Genomic DNA, 23618 nt, shown 5'->3' with positions numbered 1-23618 from the left:
GTAGATAGAATTTCTGAACAAATTTCATCTATTACGGACAAGTATGATGATTTGTATTAGTTTAATTACACTATTTTGCTTTCCATCTCAATAACAATTGATTCTAAAAATTTTACAATATTTAAGATTGAAAATGATTTAAAACTAGTTAAAAAAACTTGCCATATCATCAGTGTCATATTTTGATGTTAGTTCTGTAAGTTGGTCCCTAATATTTGGATATGACTCTCGCTTGCAGTTATTGTTATAAATTTTTGCTTGGCTGTTTTTTTATATTCTCATACTTATTTTTTAGAAATGTAACAGTTCTAAGGGGCTGTCCACTTTCCTTGTATTCTATGCTGTCCTTGTATTTCTTTACTATATTAATAAGAACATTTTCTTCTCTGATAGAGAACTTGCTTGTCCTCTTTTTTTCTCCATGTCAGATAAGCAGACCCAAACGGTTTAGCAAGCAGCAAGGCGGCACAAAACACTTTTAAACAAACAACATTTCGGAATTTACGGTATTGTTTGTGTTCAAAAAATCCTTATAATTGGCAACAGACAAAAAACAAAGTAAATAAATAAATACAAAGTAAATTAATTAATTAATTTTAATGAATAGGTTAGGTTCTTCTTTTCTTTTACTTCTCTTTTATGTGGCCATAGCATACTTTAAATAGAACCTAGTTTAACTAAACTTGTACTGGAACAACACACGAACCTCTGAACTACGTTCAACGAAGAACTGCAGTTTGGTAGAACTTAAGTTGAACTACTGCTTATACAACCGGGCCTTAAAGCTGAAAGCTCCCAGATAAGATGCAATTGTAACTAGAAGAAGAAGAAGAATTATTTTGACAGTTTTGACATTTTCTATTTAATGTCAAAACTGTCACCACACGCATCAAAACAAACATTTATTTGAAAAAAAAGCACAATTTTCAATTCTAGAACTATGAATATTAATATCACTTTAATATATAAAATTTTTTAAACTAATATTAAAAAAATGTTCCTCTCGGAGACTGTGGTGAGTTCCCTCAAGGAGTTCATAACCGAACTGTCTGGCTTTGAGGTATAAAAAGTTATTTAAATTTAATAAATCCATCAATTAAAACTGATTTTTCCTTACATATTCTTTTCAGGATGGTAGTGAACCCTTTAATCACATTCTAAAACACTTCATTTTCGTCCTAAAAAAATCCGACACAATGTATTTCCCCAGTAAGCCAGAAATTGACAAACAAATCAAAGGTATGGAAGAAAAGTTTTGTTTTCATGGTTTCTTTCCGCAAGCAGAGGCCTTAAGAAGCTGCTATAAATCCTTTTTAACTGATAATTTACCAAAATCGGAAATCATGAACAGATTGAACATGGTGAAGTTTCTTATGTACATGTCCCAGTGTCCTACCAAACATTTTTTGGAAAATCCCGACATGGTGTTAAAGCAAAGAATAGAACCGGAGAAAGAGGTGGATTGGGGGGCTTTTTTGAAAGAAGGCATGGACAAATTCAAAGGGAATTATTATGATTTTAGTGTATGTACTCTCATTTAAACTATATGCCTACTGCAGAACTTAATTTTAAATCTTTAGGATGATGATTCTTATAGCAGTATAGATGAGGAAGATGGTACAACTTCAGTGGTAGCATCCAACTTGACTCAACCCATGTTACCAATTCAAATAAAGAGTAGCGATAAAATTTGTTTAATGGATTTAAAAACAAACAGAGAAGAACTTTTAGGAACTGTACAACATACTTGGTACAATCAGGATCAGTTTTTTATGGAACCTGCTAGTGAATGTTTCGAGGCTAATGTTGGAATATTATGGTAAGGATTTTTCTTTTGTGATTGTTTTTTGTTTACTTTCCTAACAATGTTTTGTGAAAGAGGCCTTTTTCATAACTATAAATAAATAAATAAATAATTAATTTGATATGCATGTGTAAAGAATCTCAATAATGCCTAGGGAGAACCATCTAAAAGACCAAGTCCAAGGCATGATTTTACTGAAATCCCCATCAGTTATCACCGAATATAAAACGATCAGAGAAATATTATGGCAAATGTGGAGCCTCCACACCTCTTCTACTTTTGAGTTAAGAGGAAACAGCATTAAACCAAGGCCCGATGTAACTTTGGCTAGTGTTCGAAGTGTATGTGATAAAAATGTAATAAAAACATCAATTATGGTGATAACACTTAGGTTTTAGTATGCTTTTTATACATGCATGGAGGAATTCACTATGTATATGGAACTTCTAGACTATTTTAGGAGGTTTGAAGGTAGTTTGGAAGATTTTAATGTGTGTCACACTTACCAAAGCTATTGTAAATGCCTAAAAACTATTGTGCGACCTGTATATAAGCAGCTGGCTGATTTGGAAGATGATGTAAGGAAACAAGGTACTTTTATAAGATTTTTTAATTTTTTTATTATTAATTTTTTAAATATTTTAGAAAGAACTTATACATTACTGAGTCTGGCAAAAGATTTAAAGATAATCATGCGGCCTCTATTGATTTTAAGGGAATTTCAGGAAAGTTTAGTCTTAAATTTGAGTCAGTATTCACCGTTAAGATGTGCCACAGTTTTGCTGACCAAATTACATGAATCTTTGGGAGTTGCGATCAATAAAGAGGAGCAGGACTTAAAATTGACGTTGTTTTTGGAAAGTTTATTTTATTATTTGAGTCTTGTAGACTCTTGGTTAATGAAGGGAGATTTTAAGGATTATACTGGCGAGTTTGTTATTGAACAGTAAGTTTTTATATATTTCTTCATGTACATTAGTTATTTTTAATCTGACACAATGTATTTCCCCAGTAAGCCTGAAATTGACAAACAAATCAAAGGTATGGAAGAAAAATTCTGTTTTCATTGTTTATTTTTAAATGATTATTTAATTTTAAAGAATTTCTGTTGTAATATGACTTTAACATTTAAATGAACATAGTAGAATTACTTACTAGCATTTAAAGTATATTTACCGCAGCTTGTGCGTTCTTATATCATAAATACGTGTATAATCACGATATCAGAAGGTCAGAAAAATTTTAATTTTTGGTCGGTATGTTACGTGAAGTGCGCTCTAAATCGTGATGTGAAAACAAATTGACTTACTGTAAATTAAAATGACAAATTGGTGTGATTTCATTTCCATAAAAGAACTTGGAATGCAATCATATAAATAAAGATTTTGTGTACAAATGCCATTGGGTGATTCTCTGAGACTAGAATGTTTCTTGCTTCCATGAAATGAATTGGTGTTATGGGGTCATTCTCTGAGAAGTATTTACAATCACACAAAATGTATGGTATGGAGCCAAAAAGTAAATTTAAATGCTTTGCTAATAAAACATTTAATAATTATTTATGCATTGAATGTTTGGGAGTTTCTCACTCAAGCTGTCTGGAAAAGGATTTTCGGTCACATGAAAAAGTAGGACAAACAAAAATTTTTTGTTCTGATGTGTGCAAATCAACTGCTTCCTCACCTAATTCTGTAAAATCCGTTGAGCATGATAATGCACTTAAATTGGTTGCCGAGCTTCAATCCACACTCAATGAAAAGAACATCTTTATTGAACAGTTAGAATTATCTAAAAATGATGAACTTAGTTTTCTACAGGATAGGGTGACTGGTTTGCATAAAGAACTAGAATCTAGGGATAATGCTTTTCGAAAAGAACGCAAACTAACTCAGGACTTCGAGGAGGATATATTGGAAGCAGAGCGCAAAATGGTTGAAGAATTAAATAACAAAAGAGAAGAGGTTATTAAGTTGCGATCTGAGATTGATAAATTAATGCTGAATGAAGAGCTTTTGAAAATTTCTATTTCTGATCAGAAGGAAAAAATATCTTTACTCCAGAAAGATCTAGAAGAAGCTAATTCGATATGCAAAAAAATGATTACTTCAATTAGACTTCTTGAAGCAGAAAATCAATCATACTCTTGTGAAATAGCTTCTCTCAAAAATGACATGGAGGTATTTAAAGCCTCTAACTCACGCGAGGAAGTTATCGAGGATTCTTCGGATATCGAATTTGACACTCATTGTACACTTAGTACAGAACTTGACAATCCTTCTAGTACCAAGAATTTAACAGTACCTGATGTTAAAGAGTTTTTTGTGACAAGTAATCCTGATGTCAATGTATGCAGAAAGCAGGTCCTGGTGTTTGGTGATCAGACTGCAAGAGGTGTAGCCTCTGGGATGACACATTCTTTGGACTCTAAGATCTATTCTATTCACGGTGAAGTTCACTCCAACTATACTTTATCCCAGATGGCAAACCGTATATTTGAATTAACCACTGACTCTGTTGGTACAGATAATATTATTGTTTGCTTAGATTTAGGATCAACTTATTTTGACTGTCACTCCTTTTATGGTTTACTTTCTTTGGGTAAATTCACTAATTTAACTTTAAGCTTAACTTACGATGATACAAATAAGTTTAATTATTTTCATGTGGTATCTATTTGTAAGAGATTTCTTAAGTCCCAAAGGGCTTTAGTAAGAATTTTCAGCAATAACTCTCAAAATAATAAATTTAGAATTAGTAAGAGTGCTCTTTGTGTTCGTCTGGTTTTGTTTGTTACTGTTAGTTATGCGTTAAAAAGAAATTTTGTACTCTCCCCCGTTCCATTATCTCATGTTAATTTTGATAAGCATTCCAGTGGCTCTAACTCTAATAGTTCTCCTCTTACTCTTAACTCTACTTCAGCTGATGCCTTGGTTAGTTCTTCTTTTTTAAGGTAGGCAACTTTGACGCATGCATTTCTATTATGCTTTTGAATATTCAATTACTGCGCGGTAAATCTGATGATTTGTATATACTTTTAGACAGTTTAAATTTTCCAAACATTGTCTTACTTACTGAGCACTGGTTGAGAAATGAGGAACCAATTTCCCTTCCTGGCTACTCTGTAGCTTCCAAATTCTGTAGGGCTGGCCTTGGATATGGTGGCACTGTGGCTCTTGTGCATCAATGTTTTGGCTTTGTTGCTTTTGGCGATTTTGATGATCTTAGTGTCGAAAAGGAGTTTGAATTCTCAATTGTTTATTCTGGTAAAGCCAATTATTATATTGTGTGTATGTATCGTTCCCCAAATAGTAGTATAAGTACTTTTTTAGATTGGCTTGAACAATTCCTTTTAAAATTTTCTCCTAAAAATACTATAATTCTTGCTGGCGATCTTAATATAGATTTTGAAGATGGGGAGAATAGGGCTACATTGGATTTAATTAATTTGCTTACCTCTTTTAATATTTCTATGCATGTTAACAGCCCTACGCGTGTAACAGGTACCACATCAACAACCATTGACTATGTTGCCTCCAATATACAGGAGAATGTAATTTGTAATGTATTTGATCCAGCTTTGTCTGATCATAATGCCATCCTGGCTCAGGTGCCATTCAGAAAAAAGATACAAATCCAGAGGTTTGGGTAGAATTTACAGCACAAGGAACTTCCGGTCTTTTGATGCAGGATGTCGATCTTTTAATTGGGACTCAATATTTTGTGAGCAGGATGCTCTTGCTTCATTTCACGCATCTCTTTCAAAGTTAGTTGATAGATACTTTCCCGTTCAACCATTAAAAATCGATTTAGGGACCGGAAAAGATGGTTAACTCCTGGTATTCGCATTTCCGGTCGTAATCTTAGATTTTTTGGTATTTTAAAAAAGTTCTACCCGATAAATAATTTTGTATTGTCGCTATTCTCGAGATATCGAGAATCTTTATAAGGGTGGTGATCGTTCTAGTCCATCCAACTATAGGCCGATTTCAATTTTGTCTACTTTATCTAAGTTGATTGAAAGACTTATGAAGGATCGTCTTTTAAGGTTTCTTCTGGGGGAAGGGGTTCCTCGAGATGAACAATTTGGTTTTCTATCAGGGAAAAGCACCTCTGACGCTATGTTTTATTTCTTGTCCAAACTTCTCCAGGGTGTTAATGGAAGAGAGGCGACTGCGGTGGTGTTCTGTGACTTGTCCAAGGCTTTTGATTGTGTGAGTCATAGGATACTGCTTCAGAAGCTTTCTGCTTATGGAGTTAGGGGTGTTGCACTGAAGTGGTTTAAGTGCTATTTGTCTGGTCGCGAGCAGTCTGTGTACCTTAATGGTGACTTTTCTGGTAGGGAGTCTGTGGATTGTGGTGTTCCACAGGGGTCAGTTCTTGGTCCCCTTCTATTTCTTGTATACATTAATGATCTTATTACTCTTAGCATATGTGGACATTTTACATTGTTTGCTGACGACACAACGGTTTTATGGTCGAATAAAGATCCCAAGCAGCTTGTCAGAGATGTTGCAGCCGATCTCCTGAAATTAAAGCAATGGTGTGATTCCAATCAATTCTGCTTAAATATGTCAAAGTCCCATATTATTGGTTTCAATTTTCAAGCTGAGAGTCTTGATTTTGGTGAGAACGCATTGGACATGGTAGACAATTCTGCATTTCTTGGTTTAGTTATTGATAAAGATTTCTGACCATATAATAAAGTTAAATAAAAAACTTGCTTCTGGCTGCTTCTCTGTTAGGGCAACCGTTCATGAACTGGGGAGAGATGTTGCTCGTGATGTGTACTTTGCTTTGTTCGAGTCGCATTTAAGGTATGCTCTTTCATTTTGGGGTGCATGTTCAAATTATCTGTTTCAGTCTGTTTTTGTGCTGCAAAAGAGGGCTGTCAGAAGTTTATTTAAGGCCCATTCTAGAATGCATTGTGGTAATCTTTTCAAAGAGAGCCGTATTTTGACCCTACCATCATTATTTATTTTGGAAACTGCATGTTTAATATTCAAAAATAAGAACAGTTTTCCAATCCGACATCACAGTTATCCTACCAGACAGATTAATAATATTCCCCTTCTATTCCTCATTTTACATCTATCAAAGATTAATTTATATATCGCGGTTTAATGATTTATAATCACATTAGCGTGGAATTAAAAAGTGTTCAGTCTTTGCGCCAGTTTCGTTGTAAACTGAAGTCATATTTGCTTCTAAAAGCCTTTTATTCGATTGAAGACTTTTTTAAGGCTGAGGATGTTGTGTAGTAGATGCTAAGCTTTTAATCTGTTAATTTAAATTTTGAACATACCTTTATGTGTCCCTTTATCTCTGCTACCTTTGTCTACATGCATATATTTTGTTTTATAAAGATTTTGTTTGTAACATTTTTCTCTTGCATTTTTTTTTTTTGGGATTTTATATGTTGTATAAATTTTTTATATTTGTTTTGTAAAATCTGATTTGATTGTATTTATTTTCTGAAGCTTTGTCAATAAAATTCGTGTACATGTACCAAATTTTCGACAATAAAGTACTAAGAAAAAAAAAACTTAGGTACAACTTTGACCAGTGACACCAATGTTTAACGAATTTTTGTAAAGTCTTGGAATATTTGAATTATTCAAATATGGGATAAATACAATACAGGGTAAATTACATATGAAACACTTAATATATAATATATTAATTAGAATAAAATTATTTAATATTTTAATAATTCTATGATAGTGTAGCATCATTTTGGAAATTGTGTTGGAAAGCAGTATCAAGTAAATTAATAAAAAGAAATTATTTAGAAGATTAATTTATATTATTTTCAGTTAGCCAAGTATTCATTTTGACCTATTGTGACTTAGATTTGCTATTGCACGTTAATATATGAATTTCCGTATTCAAGACCTGAGTAGCCAGACGTGTATAATATCATCTTCATTTGACTTCTATATATTTTTTTTCAGATTAAAATATGTTTCCCTCTAAAGGAAAATGTATTTTTACTATTTTACTTTATTTTATTATTTTATTATACTATTTTTTGATAAATGAATTTCCTTTTATATTATATAAAAAAAACACTTGCTGATATTGTTTGTAACTTTTAAGAGGAAAACTTCTTTCTATATACAATCGCTTATTATCCTTCAATGCTCATAATTGAAAGTGAGATAGTAAATAGTTATAGTATCGTTAAATTCAAAGGCTCAAGTGAATCGGATTCGTATCCAGAAAAATCCAGCAATACGTGTCTAATGAAATTAAATGAAGACAAAAATTTTACGATTCTGATAGCTTTAGTTCTTAAGTTGTAGACATTTTGCAACTTTATTAGAAAAAAAATTGGCCACCCTTAAATTTTTATTTTTTACTTTTAGCATGATTTCCAAAAAAATCCTGAAATAGGTATCTAATAAAATTAAATGAAGAACATTTGTACAAAATTTCATGGTTCAAATTGCAACAATTTCAGGGTTGTATCTAATGATGGGGCCCACACAGAATTTAAAGTACGAGAAAATATTGAAACAAAATGCAAAAGCAATCCATTTTTAACCATCTTCATGGAGAAAGTCCTAAAAATGGGACGAAACATTAACTTTTTAAGGCTTTTAAAAAAATATGACATTATATGGGATTGCAGAGGTATATACACTATAGATTCGACAAAATCATTTAAATTCATCACTAATAATATCTTTTTAGCATCAATTTATGAAGAGTTTATTGATAATATGTTAGAAAAAATTGCCAAATACAACAACACTAATATAACAAATCACCACCTCGATAATATTATATCCAAGGAAGAAATGAGCTCTACAGATATAATCATGAAAACAAACTTTGTTTTTCCTGCACTGGGTCCTGCTGTACGGAATGCAGAATTTCAGAAAGTAGAAAATCTCGTGGATATTGATGATGGGTTTTTGGTAACCGCTTTTGCAGACTTTTTAACTCACAAACCTGCATTAAACAAAGATAACTCTAAGGACACTTTATACAAAAGGTTTTTATTAAAAAAAAAAACCTTTTTTTTAACCAAAAGTACATAATTTTTTTTTAATAGGATTTCTAAGAATACTCCAACCTTATTTCTTAAACAGGACTTTTGCGAAGAGGTTTTAGTAAATATTATTGAGAAAAGATTCACAGTGTCGGGATTGATGGTCAAAAATTTGTTAATAGAGGAGCATCTGTTGGAGAAACAATTTCAGTTTTTGAAGCATCTTTATTTATTTTTTGACGATTTGATTTTTCCTTTTTATAAGAGGCTCTTTGATAAGGTAAGTTTTTTGTCATTATAAAAAATTTAGGTTATTAAATATCGATTTAAGTTTCAAAATTTCTTGGTCAAGCAAAGAAAAACATTTACGAAAAGTGAGATTGTCTGCTTGATTGAAAGATGGCGTGGAACGTAATTTTGCGATATGGTGCAGAATTTGTTTGCTTTCATTTACTCTGCAATTGATGAGGCACTCTGTATTTTTTAACTTGGGTTTTTCCCGATTGGCTTTCTATTCTGGCTGCTATTGCTACCTTCATCCTCATGTCATATGTCGTTCGATTTCAATATTTTCGCTGTAGATGTTAAATTGAGAGATTATATCGCACCCTGAAAACTAAACTAACACATTTCAAAAAACCCCGTTTTGAGTTATCGCCAAAAAACAAATTGACTTACCAGTAATTGGATTTTAAAGATCAATTTCACTCTTGTCTTTCTTTTTATGCTCCCTACACAAGTTTTTTTCCCTGAAATGCAAATCATATTTAGCTTGATTATTTTGACGATACTCTTCTGGTGCATTTTCGAAAGACACGCACAAGTCACATTGGTCCTTTTTGGAACAGAAAAATCCCAGATTATATTTTGTATTAAAAATATTTCGATAGTTGACATAGCTACCAGCACTTTTGTTAACCCTAAGTTGGTCTTCTTATAAATCACTAATGGTCTTACCGCCGTCAATAAATTCTTTCGTAGTTTGTTGCTTTAAATAATGCGATTCAATTCTCGGGATAGATTTGATGTGTTCATTGATTCTTTTTGTTAAATCTTGATCAATCATGGGCTGTTTACCATGCTTTCCACGCATCTCCTTTTCGATGAAACCATTTTGATTTTTCTTTCTTAGCACAGTCTCCTTATTGGTCGTCATATCATTTATATCTAATGTAGCTTTTAGGAAAGTTTTACAGATTCTTATCGTTGATCCATCAATTTCAAAATAAAGAGCTTTCAAAAATTCAAAATATTTTTAGTTCTTGATCTTCTTAATTCAGTCGGATACCGATAATTAGGATTTATTTCTTTACAACAGGACGCTAAAAAATCATTTTGTCGCGATATATCACCAAGACTCCAGTAACTTTCCTGTCTTTTTGTATAGTCTATATTAGGAGAGCATTTAAGCCTACATTTTTCACCACAAGCATTTCTCATTTGACGCGCCGGAATCTTTTTTCTGCTTTTTGAAACATAAATATATGCTTTACCTAAGTTTCTTAATTTCTTCGCATGAGCTTGTGGGGGGTTAATCGATAGAATGGACTGTATAATAATTAATAAAAATACCAATAGGTATACTTGACTGGCTAATTATATTAAATTAACATGTAATGACAGTGAAGCTCAAAAGCTATATTAAGACTAAAAACTATAACAAAATAATCGCATAGAAAATCCAAAAGTCATACTAAGCACAAAATAATGGCTGAGCACGACGACGGCGGTGCCTGGACTCCGCCAAACGCAGGGACAACGGCAGCATTGTCGGCTTTATTATTTGAGTCTATTAGACTTAATTTATGACTTAAAGCTCGAATCTGATGCCGCCAGTTTTGCATAACAGCAAATGTCAATAAACCAAAAACTAATAATTCTTCAGCTTGTGTCCAACTATCCGGTTTTGAAAGTCTTTTCCTTGCCTTTACCGTAACAATCTCTTGATCCTCATCAGATGAATTGCTGCTACTGATGGGGAACTGGAATCCAATTCTGCTTGAATTTGAAGAGGGCACACGTGGATACAAATTATTATTGGAAGAACCGGAAGGATGATCAAATGTTGGATCTTGATCACTATAATCTATGTCAGTTTCTAACTCGTGAATTGGTGACACTCTACAATTTTTTTGCGGTAACCTTGAAATTTTTAATTTCATGTTATCAGAGTCCATTTGTACTTTATATTCTTCAATTTCTTTTCCATTAGGTCATTCGGGAGAAATAGGGTTCGCGTGAAATACATTTTTTAACTCTGTATATTTTTTCGGATTTTGATATAGGTTGTTGACCACCTATAAAGAAAAAATACATACACATAATAAAATTTTGATCTTACGCTTTTCTTTACTTATTACTTACCTTAGTTAATATATTATTATCATCTGGAAGTTCTGGAACACATTCAACATTAGCTTCAATAGCATATATTTTATCTACTACAGATAGTTCCTGTTCTATAGATATACCTTTCACACTTTGTTCCGGCGATGCCTCAATTTCATTTAGTTGCTAAAATTTAATTACACCATTTTAGGATTTTTAAAAATGATTGGTGTACACTGTAATTTTTTTTATTGTGACCCCCTATTAAATTTTTTGGATCACCCTGTATAAAAAAGTGTCATAATAATATAATATGAAAGTTACAGCATTTGAGATGTAGTTTTTGCACAATATATTATTAAATATACAGGATGTGCCAGAAAGTGCGAAAAACCAAAAATATATTTTGCTTAAATGGAATGCCCTATATATTATTAAATTTCTAAATACTACATACAGAGTGATGCAAAAAAGATAATGGGCATTATAAAAAATTACCGTCTACAATATCCTTAAAAAAAAAATTACCATATTCTCTTTATTATACTCTGTGCTTCCAGCTTCGAGTCTACTTTGTTCATTTTTACTTATATTGGTAAAAAGTTCCGCCGAAGAATTTGTACTAGTTTGCCCTAGTGCTAAGCTTAGAATTCTTTTTGATCTTGAACTTGGCGCCATTTTTAGGTTTATTTTCAACTAAAAATTTTACAGAACATAATAACCAAAATACCGAAAATGACACATTTTAAATAATTATTGTCTTATTTAATTATTAAACCGACATATTTTATATAAAAAAACAACATATAAATTAAATTTAAAGAAAGTTTGTTTCAATGTTTAAATCTAAAACGTCTGTAAAACTCTGAAAGTGTCGCTTTAGTTTTTAGGAAAGTAAGCTGAAATTTTAATCACTAGCATATAAAACGACATTTTTTGAGTTATGACGATTTATCACTAAAATATAGGGAAAAAAATAATTACCTTTACTCCGATTAAAACCCCAATTTTGAATTGTGTCACTTTATTACACAAACTGTTAATGTTTCTCCTTGTTAGACGCTGCACTAACTAAAACGTGTCGCTTTAGGTTTTGAATATAAGGAAAATATTTATTAAGGCTAAAGTGACCTCTGTTGTAACTTAGCCAAACTATAGGTTCCCAAAGTAGGTTTTTAATACACGATGTATTAAAAACCGGGGATAACGTCATTTAGTGTCGTTTTATTACATAATCTCAAAGTCGCTAAATTTTGAGTTATGACAGTTTAGTTTTCAGAGTGCGATATATGGATTTGTGTTCTGCGGACTAAAGTAATAAGCACTATAAACTTCTTACCTCCATTAATATTTAGTGTCCAGCACCTGTCAAACGAGATTAGTGTTCTTTACAAAAATAGGAATTAGTTACCTATTTATAAATCCAATAATTATGGGTACTTTAGTGGTATACTTTCTCGTGTGTTATGTTATCTAAAACTTTACTTTTTACTTTGGTTATTAACTTTTTATTATCAACATTGAATTGGTATTAAGATTATTTTACAAAATGTCTATGTTTATGGGTGACGTAAAGGCAAAACAAATGCTATGTCCACGAACTTAATAAATATACCTGGACTGCCAAATCAATGAGAAGTAAATGACCACTATTGTGGTGGCCACCATTTTGCGTCATTGCGTCCTTTCGATGTTGGTCACTCTGACAAATTTCAGTTGTGCTAATTGTAGGGAAACGAAACAATTAAAGTTTTTTAGAAATTATGTTTTTAAATACAAAATTGAAAGGTATATTTAGATAAGAATCTAAAATTAGTTGCGTTAGATCTGTGATTTTTCTCGTAAAAATTTAAGAATTTCGTTAAAATTTATGAAAGAAAGTAATCCTCATCTAAAACGAGACAGTTTCCATTAACTTGAGATAGATGCATACTCTTTAAGATATTTGTTTTATTATTCTGATAATCTTGAATCCTATAAATCTAAAGTTAAACTTGAATCTTATAGATCCTAATACCATGAAAATTCACAAACAAGTTCAGTTAAAAACACTTTTATTTTCTTTTTATTTTTACAATTTCGAGTTTTACCTTCCTTCCATGTATAGTGTTACTAGGCAATCCGCTATACTCACACACGTCAAACGTTAGCGTCGTCAACTTCATTACCGCTATTCAATATATTTTTTGTTGGCAACACTAAAAATATACAGAGTGACCAACATCAAAAGGACACAACCACTATAAAAATGGCGGCCACCAGGCAGTGGTGATTTTTGGGCATCAAGGCCATATGCATTAGCAGGCCAGGTATATTTATTAAGTTCATGACTATGTCCCAGATCTCTGCATAGACCTATATTCTAGCCGCTTCCTTTTTCCAAGAGATAGACAGCAATGGTTAATTAATATTAAAAATTTTTGCAGAAATTTTTAAATTTGAAACAGAACACTTTTTTTGTAGCAATCATTTTTCCCAGAATTCATTCTACCCCCAATCATTAGACCAAACCACTAAGTATCACAGCACTTAGAGAGGATAGGGTGTAAGAGATGATTCATTACTTTCATTTCAAAAGGGGGATATTCTGTGACTGAAAAACAATCATGTGTAATATATAAATAAACTTTAATTTCTTTTCTAACGTCGTATAAAATTAAATAAAAAAGTATTGACATTGAGAGAATTTGAATTTGGGACCTTTTGCATTATAGACATATAATGATTCAGATTTTCACTGATGTATTGCTCGTGCATTTTAACATGTAATGTAACAACTTGCCGCACTGTGTTTTTTCTCAACTAGAAATTATTCTTTAGAGTGACTCATCTGCAAACAAAAACTGGGCGAACGACATCTGGCTCACCTCACACATCCACGACATTTTCATGGACTTGTATCCTCAATTCTATGAAAAATGTTCGGTAAAGGTAAAAAGTGGAACGTTGCTCTTGAACGATGATCTTGTCCCCGCCTGGAGCCTAATCCAGATCGACTACGAAATGCGTTGGCCGTTAAACATCATCATAAAACAGGAACAAATGAACTGTTACAAGAGAATTTTTCAATTTTTATTGAAACTAAAGTGGGCGCTACATACCCTTAACAGATTGGTTTTTTCAGGTACCATCATCTTTTGTGTTTTTTCACAATTGGGTTTAATAATGGTTCTTTTAGATTTGGAACGCAGTAAATCCTTAACGAAAAAATCGCAGCGAACTTTCAAGGCGACAAATCACCAAAACAAACCTACGGCGAAACTGATTCGCCTTAAGTTTTATTTGACAAACGTGATTAACAGTCTGCAACATTTCGTTTTCGGGTTCATTTTTGGGAAAAATTTGGCCAAATTCGAGTTGGATTTCGAAAAGGCTTATGACCTCAATACACTTATCGGGTGCCACTATGAATTCATTAAAAATGTCGAGGAATCCATAAGGGATTTAAGGGTGAAGATGTTTGATAAAGATAAGAATAATGTAAGAGTTTTTTTTTAATTTTATAATGTTTTATTTGATTAAGGGGATTTTTTAGGTGTTGTACTGCATAAAGTTGCTTAAGCAGATGTGGAACGGTCAGAAAAGTGCCACTGCAGACCGTATCAGTGAGTGCATTAGGATTTATAAGACTTTTTACAGTGATATTAGCCCTATTATTTTTCCTGTTCATATTTATGATTACTAATGTTATTAATAAATGCTAGAAAATAATAAAAATCTGTGTTTTTTTTAAATAATTATATTTAAAAATAAAAAAATACAATAAATTAATGAGATTCGTACTATAATATACAGGATTAACCATTGGGATCTCAGAATCCAAACATTAGTATAGGTAAAAAAAGCTACTTCAAACGATTGACGTATATTGGTCGAGGTTTCGATTTCTATGAGATCTTCACACAACAATTTGCCCTATTGAAGAATTGATTATTAAGGTATAAATTACAACTAGGTAAAATTTGAAAAAATATAGCATTTAACATAATTTCTAAACTTTTCAAAATTAAGTAAATGTCAAAGGTGCTCAACAAGACAAAACCATTAATAAATGCGTGATTGTTGTATTTCTTTTATGATCAAAAATTCTAGTTCTTGAATGTTTGAAATCTTGAAGTTTGATCCATTTTCATTAACACAATTCTTACTTCCTGGTACATCTGTAAGGAAACAAGGTCATTGCTGACATGTTTCTATTGTCGTAAGCCTATGTTGCTAGCAATTTTATTAGGGATAAGAACAAAAAAGTGATGATGGTTGCCAAAAGACAAAACGTTGTATCATCATCAATTTTAATTAATCCATGTAGGGCGAAAAAAATAGACATGAAAAATTATAATTTCTTTTCATTTGTACTAATTTTGTGAAATTTCTAAAAAAAACATAAAATTATGCAACTTTGGTATAATTTAATTGAGATCCCAACGGTCACTTTCTACAATCAATAAAACTATAAATAAGTAAAAAATATATCACAATCAAAAACTTACAGAACTTGACAGTTTCACACATCCTTTCCTACAAACTAAAAATGTGATGAAAATAAATAAAAATACAAAAAAAATGAATACTGGAAGACATGAATATCAGTCAGCAGAATAAGGATCCCTCAAAGAGATTCCGTATTCCAAATGAATTTAAAAACTCCTATAACGAGAAACATTTGTCTCATTGCGACCGCACCCGAAGTACATTAAAAGTCACCTCCAAGATGATAAAAGTGCCCATGGTTCCGATATACAAAAAGATGCAGATCCACCAGATGATCTTCTCCGCCCTGGTCTCCCGAAGGTTCCTCAGGATGTTCACTCCCGCCAGCAATCCGCAAACTGCTCCCCCCAAGTGGGAAATGTAGCTGGTGTCGTGACTGTTTCCGAACGAAGCGTATTTGTAGATAGTGTCGAAGACGGTGAAGCTTCCAAAAAGAACCAGCTGCACCACCGGCTGACTCATCTCTCTCCAGTTCTATTACAAGAAACTTCAATTGTAATTCAAGGGATATTTTAATAACTCGGTGCGGTCTTACCATCATAACAGTTGCTATGTGAGCGGTGATGATCGAGTAGACTCCGGGACTCGCTCCGGTCAAACTGGAGGCGGGATAAATGACCGACTGAAACAGGGATCCGCCCAGGATGCCTGCACAGTAAATTATTAGCACCCGCCAACTGTGCACCATCTCCAACGGGAGACCTAGGAGAAGTTGGATTGCCACGTTTTGGTATAGATGGAATTTTCTGAAAAAAATTATTTTATTCGTAAATTTTAAAAACGTAGGTATAGTTTTTTTTAAGTGACAATGTTGAAAATCTGAGTTTCATAAAATTCATATATTCCGTTAAAAAAAAACACAATTGAATATATCACTTCAAAAGCTAAATTGAAAGAATCGAAATCTCTTCAAAAATATTGAGTGTGCTTTTCATAATCACATCACTCAACATTTAAAAAATGCCTATTCAACGCTTCGCCTTATTTACTTTAGTCGTCATCCTCTGCAAAAGGACATAAAAATGTTGTAATGCGATGTCTTCCTTAGAACTTTAAAAAACTTTTAATCCGTGAACAAATGGGCGACTAGTTAAAGTTGGTAGGTGACCTTGACTTCTTTGCTCATAGCAATATATATGATTTGAAATGATCTTGGCCGTTGATATAGTCCTTACTTACGTGTCAATTTTCACATACTTGTTTTACTTCTTAACTTTTATTTTAGTTTTTTTCTTTCTTTTTCTTTCCTAATTATTTTACATTAATTATAAAAATTTTAAACGTCATATGTACTGTTGCCTAATTTTGAGGGTTTGTAATTAGTTATAAATTGTAATACCGATCAGTATACTTATATATTTTCCTATTAGAATGATTTGTTGTATTCTTGAATTTTAGGCACTTAAAATGAGTATTATAAAATTTAAGTTAAGTTAGGTTAGAAAGTAAAATCTTACAAGCTAAATATTAGTTTAATACTTAGTTTCCGGCTTAAACTCTAGAACGTCTGAAGAACCTTTTACGACAATTACATTTTTTTCTTTAATTTTAGATACATTATCTTAAGTAAATTTGTGAAAATGCATATTTTGTCCTAATAAACACTGTCCTAATTTATTATTATAATTATTATTATTATTGTTATTATTATTTTTTTTTGCCTTGCGGCAATCACACTCCCGTTTTACGGGGAACATTCACTTATCCCAGATATCTAAGATATCAAAAGGATTAAGCTCTGAGGAGACCCTTTCCAGGTTGTCGGGCCCTGGATGGTATTCGGTCTTCTGTACCCATGAACTTGCTGACGACCCGTGCTGTCCCCAGTAGCACCGCTTTTTGCATGTTTTTGTAGTGGTGCTCACTTAGTCCCAATTATTTGAGGTTCTCTACAAGGGTTTTTGGTATAAGTCCAGTTGACGAGATTATTATCGGAATTGTTTGAACATCATGCTCCATCTCCCATTGCCGTTTGATTTGCCCTTCAAGATCTCGATATTTGATGATCTTTTCGTTGTATTTTCCTTGGAGGTTATTGTTATTAGGTATAGCAACGTCAATCAGCGTGGTTCTCCTTAGTCGCTTATCCACCAAGATAAGATCTGATCTATTCTTGACAGTTCTTTGGTCGGTGAGAACAGTTCGGTCCCAGTACAATTTGTACTCGCCATTTTCAAGAACTGGCTCTGGAGTATAATTGTAATATGGAACTTTGTCCGTCCTCAAGAGGTTCAGTTTAACTGTAAGTTCTTGGTATAGTATTTTTCCCACGCAGTCATGACGTGCCTTATACTCAGTTTGGGCAAACACTTGACATCCTCCCGTTATGTGTTGGATGCATTCTGTCACTTGGCATCCGTATCGACATTTGTCACTTTGTACTGTAAGATCCGAAATAATGCATTTCAAGTAGTCTCTAGTTGGAATAACTTGGTCTAGTATGGCCTAGTTATTCCAGTTATATAGTATGGAGTCTGCTTGGCCAAGAGGAAACCTTCCCTTTCAGGAAACACTTGTCCTGAAGTTAACCAGTAGTTCGACGCGTTGGTGTCGACATGTCCCTGGCTAACCTCGTTGACGTGTCTCCCGTGCAGTGGTTTTTGTGCCCATGATCGATGTTTTTCTTCATCAGTGATGTGGTGACTTTCGATTTCGCGATTCTTCAGTTTCAGAGGTGTAGAGTCATCGAACTCGCATATAGCACGGTGCAGAGCGGACGATCTAGCCTTTTCATGAAAAAAATTTCTCAGAACTGAAATTTGTCGATCTAACTGTTTGCCAATCCTCTACCTCCCTGATGTCTTGGTAGCGTAGTTTTTTCTGTGGCACTTCGAGGGTGGTGTTTTTGAGCCTTAGTCAATAATGTTCGTGCCTTCCGTTGCAAGTTCTGGATGTCCGTCTTGCTTGCTCCATCCCACAATTCCAAAGGAATATGTTAGTGCTGTACAGGCATACGTATTCAACGCCTTAAATAGATTCTTACTGTTGAGGCTCGTTTTCACTATGTGCTTTACTCTTGTTGTAAGCTCAGCAGTGAGTTTATCTTTCATTGTTCAGTAGTCTATTCGCGCTGCCTGCACCATTCCCAGGTATTTGTATGTATCACCCTCTTCCATGGCATCTATAGTTTGGCCATCCTGCATCTCGAAGGATCCCGGCTGCATCTTTCCTCGTACAATGTTGTTAATACGACACCTTTTCAGCCCAAACCTCATTCCGATATCAGCAGAGAATTCCTCCACGATGTTCAGCATCTGATCCGGTTGATTACTAGTGGCATCCATTAGCTTTAGATCGTCCATATAGAGCAAATGATTGACTCTTGCGATTTCCCTACTATTCTTCTTAATAGCAAAGCCGTAAGAGGTGGAATTGAGTCAAGATGATAGAGGATTCATGGCTAGACAGAACCAAAGTGGACTCAGAGAATCGCCCTGGAATATACCCTTACGGATCGGTATTGTGTTTGTCTCAATACTCTCTCCAGTAGGAAGTTGTAGATGCATAGTTGTTCTCCATATCGCCATTGTGCTCTCCAGTAGAGTCACAATGCGTTCATCTATTTTATATATCCTAAGGACATCAATAAGCCATTCATGTGGGATAGAATCGAAGGCCTTCTTGTAATCGACATAGGCGGTGTAGAGATTTCTCTTATTACTATAGGCCTGGTTGCAAATTACGGAGTCGATGGTCAATTGCTCCTTACAGCCCATGTCTCCCCTAGCACATCCCTTCTGTTGAACAGCAATAATGTTGTTGTCCTCGCAATGTTGGTATATGCGCTCTGTAAGACACACGGTTATCAGCTTATACAGTGTTGGTAAACATGTTAAAGGCCGATATTTCGCTGGATCTTGTGTGTTCTATGGATCTTTTGATAGCGGAAAAGTTGATCCCTGAGTGAGGAACGTTGGAAGTTTGTTCGACTCCATCAGCAGATTATTTATTAGTGTGGTCAGTTGTTTGTGGGTTGACCACAACTTTTTGATCCAATAATTATGTACGTGGTCTGGACCAGGGGCTTTCCAGTTGTGAAGGCCTTTAATTATAGTGGAGACCTCTTCAACGGTAAATGGCTGAGACTTTTGTCGCTTTTCATCTATCCAACTTGCCTGGTTATTACATGGTGTTGCCGTTGTTAATTGACTACTCCAGAATGTTGAAATTTCATCACTGGTTGGATAGTTATTTTCGCAAGGACTGGTTGAAAACTTAAGTTTTCTATAAAAAGATTTCTCCGAGCGTACGAAAAGCGCGTTGTCCTGCTTTCTGCTATTGTTGGATTTATATCTTTTAAACCGTCCTGCATATACCGATAATTTTTGTTTCAGTGTATCCAAACATTCTTCAGGTGTTCGATTTTCTGGGTTATATTGGGCATGATGCTGGTAACGACTCGTGATTGCTGTTACGTTCTTTCGTGTCTTAGATGTTCGCACTCCTCCGATAAATGCGATGAGCTGCCCTATATCTTTCCGAATGAAGTCGATCCTGGTCTGCAACCTTCTTGCCCATGGTGGTGGTCCCCTTGATACCAAATTGTTTTTACCACGCTTAGCATTAGGCTTGACACCCAGAGTTCTGGTGACAACTGTCGCTGCACAGTAGATCAGCAGGTGTAACTATTCTAAACTGCCATTCCTGTAGGTGTTCTGGTAAAATATTGTTGTTCAACGTTTCCAGAACTGTTGCCAATCTACGTGAAGATTTCACTTTTGGTATTGGGGGTCTAGGCAGCGGATTTATTCCATCGAACTCCATCAATGCCCTTCTGAATTCTACCTGCAGTTTTTCAAGATCCTCTTCAACATTTTGCGTATCATTGTCACAGATTTCAGTGAGCATTAGTTGTTGAATTGGTTCAAGTGGCTGGTGTTCAGCTTGTGCTTCCGTGTTTGGTATTTCTGGTGAAGCAGGGTTATTGTTCAGTTATATTATATTTATATTATATTATATTTATAATTATATTATATTAGTTATATTATTATTATGTTATGTTTATTATTGTTGTTTACTTCCCAAGCAACAAGGGACAGTTGAATCAACGGTGGATAGACACTATAAAAAACAACATGACAATAAACGTAATTTCTGGGAGATAAATGTTGCATGAAGTGCAGCATTGCATGCATTTATTCTTAGATAACAATGATTAAAACTAATTCAAAGCCTGGAAAAAAGGAAAAAAAGTAGACAGTAGGCTCACTTCGAACAAACTAAATAATTTTTTTTTTACTATTGATAATATTTGGAAAACTCATTTATTAGTCTATATCCATTTCCTTATTACTACATAATACAAACATTTATTGGCCGCAGAGTTAGAGTTTTTTAATAGAAGTTTCATAAGATTTATTCTTTAGCTGTCTGGGTTCAATTGTTGTTCTAAGTATAAATTGTTACATATTTGTTGAAAAAAATAAATTATAAATATGCCGCAGTTATAGGAATCCTTTTGTATAATGTGATTCTCGTATTTTAAAATCCAATTGAAATTATTAAAATCAGATTTGTTGCACTGAAAGCGTTTCAAATTTTTCAAAATTTTGCTAAAGACTTCGGAATTCTCTTCATTTGCATATGGATTTAAATATAAAAAGGTATTTGTCCTAAAATCAGCAACGGCCAAGCAAAAAATGATTATTATCTATTAATAGTGGCATAATCAAAATGTCTTCATCGGAAATATCTGATTGACAGCGTGATTTATGAACTATTGGACTCGTTTAAAATGTTGTAACACATATCAACAATAAAATTGTTAAGCCATGTAGAGCCATTAAGAGTTTCGAAATCCTCTTGAGTAATTTCTATTATTTCTTCCAGAGTATTTCTAAACCTATGTGGGTGTGTACCTAAAAGTATCACAAAAACACCTATTAAGACAAAACTCATGCAATCTGATTTGCATAAAAGTAGAAGGGCACTAAATCATAAACATTCTTGAAAAAATCGGATTCCATTCAATCATTTGTTCTCATGTACACTTGTTCTTTAAGATTAAATTTATATTTTAATACATGACAGAATAAAAAAAGATAAAAATTTCTAGTATTACATAATTTTTACAGATTATGTTCATTTCCTTAGATTTTTAAAAATATTCGGCCTGACGCAAAGAGTAGGCCGGTCACGCGGAGAGGTAACTTTATGGCTGGCATTTTATAGATAACTACAAATAGCTATTTGTTTGCTAAATATTACCTATAAAACGACTTATAATTATTATAAAAGTAGTAACTTACCCTCCGTGCGTAAACATATAAGTCATATATCTCCAGACTTGGTATTTCTTAGTATGGTCGAATACCAAGGGCTCACTAATATCACAGGTGAAAAGGATAATTTGTAGTAGAGACAGCAGGATCATCGCGATGTCCGTAGGTTTGAATTTCACTTCGTTCTCGTACATTCCGGTCATGGTTTGCATACGCTGCAGTTGCACTTTTTCTATGCGCTTTTGTCGGCATATTGGTACTACTAAGAACTTTACGTATCTGAAACAGAATCACATACATAAGTCATATCGAAAGTGTAAAAACATTTTTAAACTTTCACAAGAATAAATCTTTAAAAAGTATAAGTTATAATATTTTTTATATATTCCAAGAACTCAAAATAAGAATTATTTCATTAGAATAAGTTCATCAATTTATTTCATCTATGCCAAAAAGAAAGCTTTGGAAATAATTTTGCTTCTTTTCAGAAATTTTTGAGAATAAGTTTTAATACATTTTTTAAAAAGGACTAAAAAAACCTGCAGAATAAATCCAAAAATCGATAATTTATAAATTTTTACTACTAGAACTCAAGATATTCATTTACCAATAAGAGGCAAATCATTTTGTTCCTTACAAGCAATCCTTGCATATAATCTTTACATTTTCTTAATGGATTTTAGTAAAAAAAAAACTTGAAAAATCCTTAGAGTAGAATTCCCAAATTCAACAATTTCTAAATTTAGATTAGAAGTCCAGATATTCACATGCCAATAAGAGACAAGTTATTTTTCTTCTTACAGATATCTTCTCGCATAAAAATTTCAATGTCGTGACTTTTTGTGAATGGATTTTAGTCATTTTTTCAAAAAAATAAAAAAAACATTTCGAGTCATTTATTAACCAATAATTTCTAAATTTTAACTACTAGAACCCAAGATATTCACTTGCCAATATGAGACAAATTATTTTGTTCCTTACAGGCACTCCTCAAATAAGAATTTCAAGTCAAAAGTATTTGCCACATTTTTAAAATTCTATCGGCGAAATTAGTATTCTTACCTATTTCCGAGGTTAGCGAAATCCTTAAGAAAACTATCACTGGTGATCATCTCGACGAATTCATCAAAGTCCAATCGGTTGTCCTGGTTCTGATCGAATTTCTCGTAATTGTTAATGATGATGGGGGTCAGGGGTGCCGAAGTCGCTGTCGTCTGCTCAATATTTTTGATAAAAGCGGTGAGCTCTTCCCTGCTGACGAAGCCATCTTGATCACGATCGCACTGAAATTAAAGAAAATCCTTAATATAATAATCGCATATAATGAAACTTTAATATTTTTTATGTCAGTGACAAAGACAAAACACAAAACTAATTAGTTATGACTATTTTTATACGTACGTCATCGTTATCTGGTAAAAAATGGATAAATATTGCGCAAGTTTAGACGCATAAAAAATATTTTTTAAATTAGTTACAGGCGTGATCGATTTCTTTGTTGTTAAGCCAGATAACTTGAGAATGTTGTAAAAGCTGATACAAAGTAAATAATTATCATTTTCAGTTGGTGCCACTTAATCATAAATTTAAATTAAGTAAATATTTGTGTCGGAAATAGCACTGTTTTGTATTATATATTGTTCTCACATCATCTCTAGAAAGAATATTTGATATAAAATCTATAAATTTAATCTACATACGGATATTAACGCGCACCATTAACGAATTAATAATTTTTAAAAAAATGACGTCAATAAAGTTTAAACAAAAATACTTCCTA

General features: G+C 33.1%; 2 protein-coding genes across 7 annotated transcripts in view; one reads left to right on the top strand and one right to left on the bottom strand.

The window, feature by feature from the left end:
- The first annotated feature begins 859 nt into the window (after positions 1 to 859).
- On the top strand, positions 860 to 14843 carry LOC126746952 (gamma-tubulin complex component 5-like). Its single transcript, XM_050455375.1, has 12 exons — positions 860 to 1060; positions 1131 to 1523; positions 1581 to 1819; positions 1959 to 2145; positions 2203 to 2395; positions 2450 to 2750; positions 8265 to 8437; positions 8498 to 8801; positions 8862 to 9078; positions 13947 to 14250; positions 14305 to 14606; positions 14662 to 14843. Exons 1-12 carry the CDS (start codon positions 995 to 997, stop codon positions 14809 to 14811), a joined length of 2829 nt encoding a protein of 942 aa, XP_050311332.1. The 5' UTR covers positions 860 to 994; the 3' UTR covers positions 14812 to 14843.
- The window catches only part of LOC126746960 (rhomboid-related protein 1-like), a 27497-nt gene continuing 18721 nt past the window's right edge, over positions 14843 to 23618 (bottom strand). For 4 of the 6 annotated variants that reach the window (XM_050455406.1, XM_050455416.1, XM_050455394.1 and 1 more), the window contains exons 2-5: positions 22901 to 23121; positions 21866 to 22117; positions 16153 to 16363; positions 14843 to 16091 (exon numbers count right to left, since the gene is read on the bottom strand). In XM_050455406.1, coding sequence (XP_050311363.1) covers positions 15795 to 16091; positions 16153 to 16363; positions 21866 to 22117; positions 22901 to 23121 — 981 coding nt within the window. In that variant the 3' untranslated portion in view covers positions 14843 to 15794. The remainder of the gene's footprint in view (positions 16092 to 16152; positions 16364 to 21865; positions 22118 to 22900; positions 23122 to 23618) is intronic. The other 2 variants (XM_050455401.1, XM_050455427.1) reach the window with 1 other exon arrangement.

This window comes from Anthonomus grandis, chromosome 2, assembly GCF_022605725.1.
Source record: "Anthonomus grandis grandis chromosome 2, icAntGran1.3, whole genome shotgun sequence".
NCBI classification, from domain to species: domain Eukaryota; kingdom Metazoa; phylum Arthropoda; class Insecta; order Coleoptera; family Curculionidae; genus Anthonomus; species Anthonomus grandis.
Note: the sequence above shows the minus strand (reverse complement) of the source record. Positions and strands in the feature narration are given on the sequence as shown.

Bases quoted from the DNA above. Each gene is read 5' to 3' on its own strand.
- LOC126746952 (XM_050455375.1), top strand. From the start codon at position 995: ATGTTCCTCTCGGAGACTGTGGTGAGTTCCCTCAAGGAGTTCATAACC. The intron at 2,396-2,449 runs GTACTTTTATAA...TAAATATTTTAG, and splicing joins AGATGATGTAAGGAAACAAG to AAAGAACTTATACATTACTG. The intron at 8,438-8,497 runs GTATATACACTA...ATATCTTTTTAG, and splicing joins CATTATATGGGATTGCAGAG to CATCAATTTATGAAGAGTTT.